The sequence below is a fragment of the Trichechus manatus genome, unplaced genomic scaffold (assembly GCF_000243295.1).
Source record: "Trichechus manatus latirostris isolate Lorelei unplaced genomic scaffold, TriManLat1.0 scaffold00301, whole genome shotgun sequence".
Taxonomy (NCBI): Eukaryota; Metazoa; Chordata; class Mammalia; order Sirenia; family Trichechidae; genus Trichechus; species Trichechus manatus.
This window is the reverse complement of record NW_004444237.1, coordinates 427,285-432,276: the sequence shown is the minus strand read 5'-3', so window position 1 is coordinate 432,276 and position 4,992 is coordinate 427,285. Positions and strand designations below refer to the sequence as shown.

At 33.8% G+C, this 4,992-nt stretch overlaps 1 protein-coding gene across 1 annotated transcript in view; it reads right to left on the bottom strand.

The window, feature by feature from the left end:
• Positions 1-4,334, bottom strand: part of MAK (male germ cell associated kinase) — a 50,969-nt gene extending 46,635 nt beyond the window's left edge. Inside the window, exons 1-3 of the mRNA XM_023725362.1 lie at positions 4,319-4,334; positions 3,841-3,895; positions 2,240-2,361 (exon numbers count right to left, since the gene is read on the bottom strand). Coding sequence (XP_023581130.1) covers positions 2,240-2,361; positions 3,841-3,894 — 176 coding nt within the window. The 5' untranslated portion in view covers position 3,895; positions 4,319-4,334. The remainder of the gene's footprint in view (positions 1-2,239; positions 2,362-3,840; positions 3,896-4,318) is intronic.
• Positions 4,335-4,992: the final 658 nt, after the last annotated feature.

The following is a 4,992-nucleotide window of genomic DNA, read 5'->3' as shown; positions in this document are numbered from 1 at the left end:
GTTAATCATCTAATATGCCTCTGTTATGTTCTAAAATGCCCCCCATTCCAAATAAGTTGGAAACACACAGTAAACAAAGATACATACTGCTCTTATCACAAATTTGAAAGAGTGATAATCATATATTATTGAAATATATTTAAAACTCATTCTTACAAACTATAAAATAAATTTCAAAGTCAACAAAATATTTTTATTCTTGCCAACATTTTAACTTTATAAAAAGTATGTTATATGCTTGTGGTACAGTGACTGTATCAGAGCAAAGGTTTGTGTATATTAGTGTTCAATTGCAACTATAAAGAAGCTTAATTGAGTAAAGGACTTTCAGATCAATGTTCATGTTCAAAACAATGTTTCAGAAAGTTAAACTACCCAAAATAGAATGTACAAATGCCACTTAAGCTTAATTAGCCCTTCACCAGGTACTACTGATAATGGTCTAAGTTATCCTTTTGATACCGAATAATATTCTAAACAATATCACTTTTATTTCCATTTAATTTAGGGATCCTGAATTAAATCATAAAATTCAAAAGTTGATTTTTTGGAGTGTTTATTTGCTATTCCATTAATCATTTCTACTGTCAGATTATATATTTTTAAAAACTCAGATCAGTATATTTCATTATTTATGTGTATATTTAATTTCTTTTTCTTCAAGTATATCTCAACATACCATCCATATATAATTTCATACATTTTAAAGTCTGTAAATCATTAGTAGACACTGAAAAGTGAAGATTACCAACAATTGTACCATGTTATTAAGAAACTATTTTTCATTTTTCAGTATTCTAATCCAGTCCTAACCATTTGCATACATAACTTTTATATTAGGTATCAATGTTATACATACACAATTTTGATATGTTTTGTATCCACTTGCAAGCATTTTCATAATCTTTATAATTATCACCTTTAATGGCTATATACATCATCAATATTATACACTGTAATTACCAATCCATTCTACCACTGGTATTTGTTCAAAGAGGTAACTGCAGCTTGGTATAGCCAGTTAAAAGAACATAGTAACTATGGTAACTGTGAAGACTGTATTAGCATGAAAAAAATACTTCTAAGTCAATGAATCAAAGAAAAAATTTTATCACTATTAAAATTACAAATAAGTAAAAAGTATGTATGCCTACTACAAGGGCTAGAAAGGAATATAAAAAATAAAAAAAGATTTTGGGGGCAGTAAATTTCTTTTATTTTGACTGCTATTAACATTATAATGATATCTACCTGGAAAAGAAGAGGCATTCAATAAATAGTTTTTGAAAAAGGGAATGACGTGATTAAAGAAAAATTCACCTACTATCCATAACCTTGATTTTGTGTGTGTGTGTGTGTCTGTGTGAGACAGAGAGAGAGAAATCAACACTATTACACTGAAAAATTAACTTGGATTTCTAAAGTATTTTAGAGTCTTTTGTTGAACAACTCTGGCTTTAAAAGCAGGCAAAATAGGCATTTATCTCCAAGATGTGACTAGGACAGCCACCACCAGAACATTAACCTCCTCAAGACCACGGAGGACAACTGAAGAACTCTCTTTAAAGATTCTGTTCTTCTTGTTGTTAGTGCTGTCGAGTTGGTTCCAACTCACAGCAACCCAATGTACAGCGAAAGGAAATACTGCTCGGCCCCATGCCATCCTCACAGTCGTTGTTATGCTTGAGCTCATTGTTGCAGCCACTGTGTCAATCCATCCCTCAACGGGATGGATCTGTTCTTCGGTTGAAAAATTAAAATGAGAATTTCCTTGGGACTGGTAGTATTTTAAGTTTTCTCACTCACTTACGCATTCTAATGCGCGAGGTTATTAGATCTTTTCTTGAAAGTTACTTCATTCCTTCATTAAATTCCATAAGATACACAGGAGAGCAATGAAGATAAGCTTCTCACCTTGCCCTAGGCCAGCTTTATTACTGAGTATTAAACTACAGAAATATTTTTATTTTAAAAATTATAGATAGAGGCTATATATGTTTATACAAAATGTTTATCTTGACTTTTAAGGAATTACAACAGGAGAAAAGTGGCTAGGTCATAGCTGGTTCTTCAATGTCAAATGTTATCCTTTGATAAAGATAAGAGAACTAATCAATTTAAATCTACCTCTTGCAATATTAAATCTGTATATTGTAAAGTGTGACATATTGAAGAGATCCAAGGAATTCATGGAAGAAATAATAGAGAAAGAATTAGTGATTGTAAAATAAAGACATACCTGTCTTTCATTAATTGATAGAGGTTTTCTTTCATATATTCAAATACAAAATAAAGATGGTCATTTTCTCTAATAACTTCTTTCAGTTTAATCACATTGGCATGATTAAGTTTCTTCAGAGACTGCAATACAGCAAATAAGTATTAAAATTCTTAAAGCAAGGTTACAGAAGTTAGCAAAATCTCACTAATGCTAGTTATGATAATTACCTTAAGTAGTGTTCTATTTCTTCTGGATTTGTTAATAAGTTATAACATTTTAATACCTACATAATTAAAAAATATCTTAGAACACCTATTTAAAGTAAGCTGTAATTGTTTTTCTTAATCTTTTTTTAAAATAATTTTATTTTGTTGTTGTTGAGATATACACAGCAAAAACAACACATGGCTCCAGAAAATGGGGAGTCCATGAGAATTTCAAATTCTTTTCTACATTTTCCCCCTTTTGATCAGGATTCTTCTTCCCAATCTTTGATCAAAATGTTCACTAATGGTAGCTGGGAACCATCCAGTTCTTCTGGTCTGATGGCAAAGGAGGCAGTTGTTCATGGAGGCAATTAACCACACATTCCATATCCTCCTTCTATTCCTGATGCTCCTTCTTCCTCTGTTGCTCCAGGTGAATAGAGACCAATTGTTGTGCCTTGGATGGCTGCTTGCAAGCTTTTAAGACCCCAAGCACTATGAAATGAACTAGGAGGCAGAACAGGAACACTAAACACGTTATTAGGCCAATTAACTGGGAAGTCCCATGATACCCTGACCCTAAACCTCCAAACCAAGGAACCAAATCCCATGAGGTAATTGGTTGTACTTAAGCAGCCTCAGCTTTTTGTCTTTTTTCGTTGTTGATATATCACACAACTTTTGCCCATTCAACTTGTAATTGTTTTAAATAATGCATGTAACTACAAAAACAAAGCAAGTCAATCATAGCTATTGAATACTTCAATCTATCACTTTTTTCCTTCCATCTATTAAGTAGGTCTAATATTTTTCTGACTTGACCGCGTGAAATTTTATTCAAAAGCCTCCAAAAAGTTATCCAAGTCATACAGCATGAAATATAAGTAAATGGTAAGTAGCCACTCATAAGTAAATACCCTGGTGGCACAGTGGTTAAGTGCTAGGCTGCTAACCAAAAGGTCAGTGGTTCAAACCCATCAGCTGCTCTGCTAGAGAAAGATGTAGTAGTCTGCTTCCGTAAAGATTACAGCCTCATAAACCCTATGGGGCAGTTCTACTCTGTCCTATAGGTTTGCTATGAGTCAGAATCAACTCAATGGCACACAACAACAATAACAATTTTAGAAGTTATATTTCCTTTGATAATATGATGCCATTTTGAAAGTGGGAGTCTACTTTCAAATATGAGTGTAGAGTTATTTTTTGTTCTCCAATGAAAGCAGAACCAGAAGAAATGAGCTAAAACTACTTTGGAAAGATAAAGGAAAAATATAAGAAACATAATTGTCTTTGGAATGCTGCCCACAGGGAACAGAATAACCTCCTTGGCTGCTGTCCTCTGAAATGAGATTGTTGTGGGGTCGACGGTACAGTTAAGACCTTCTCGGGTTCTTTTCCTCTCTAGGATTTTACCTTAACTTCTCTCAAGTTCATACATTCATCCCAAGAGTAGAACTTTCTCTTCATCCTGAAACAAATAAAGAAAAGTTTAGGGTACACAGACTGACAATCTGAAGACACAAATTACACCGCTGGCTTTCTTACTCTGTTGTTATTCACTTTGGGCAAGATACGACATCTCTATTTCCTCTTCCTTAAAAGGAAACCCTCTGTTCTATATATCTCTAGGTTACTTGGCAAAGGTTCATGCCTAGGAGGTATACGAAATTCTGCTTGAACACAAAGGTGAGAGGATTACTATTAATCTTCCTTTCTGGGTGAGTTCTCACATTTCTTTCATCGGTTTAATTGTGCTTTTCTCCTCTCTCTTTCTGGTACCTGAAAGCTAAATAGGAAACACTGTTCTTCAGATGGGAGTAAGTGAAGAAATCACAAATTTTGACAGCAAATTTATTTGAATGATTTGATCTGACAACTTCTATATCCTTACTTCAGTTTTAAATAAGAGGTCCATAGAGTTAAGTGATTCGTCAGAAAAATGCAGAAGTAACCAAACTTTAGCAATAGCTTTCCTGAATTGTGTTCTGTACTTCCCCTTTACCACCCAATGGTGGTTACTATTAGAGATAAATATATGAAAAGTGTATTTAGCATAATAAAGCAATTCCATGATCTATACCATAGACAACTCGTTGCAGTCAAGTCGATCGTGGCTCATAGTGACCCTAGAGGACAGAGTAGAACTGTTCCATAGGGTTTCCAAGATTATAATCTTTCTTGTGGGTTCAAACCACCAACCTTCCGATTAGCAGCCAAGCACTTAACCACTGTGCCACCAGGGCTCCTATACCAGAGATAGAGGTTGTATTATTATACAAATGATTTCTAACCATCATATGAAATGAGAGACAAGAGAAAACAAGACTCATATTCTTAAAAATGTTTCTTCAGGTGTGGGAATTACAAGGCTGGATTATGAAAACTAAAAAACAAATAGGCCCTACTGCTTTCATTTAGCATTATAATCTCTTTTTGAAGTGTTCTAGAGGATTCTCAGAAAGCTTAGTGTTACCTTTATTAATCAGAATAGTTCCTATAGTCCAGAGCCATACACAGGTATGGAAATAAGTAAAGAACAAGCAGCATAACATTGTGGTAATGAAT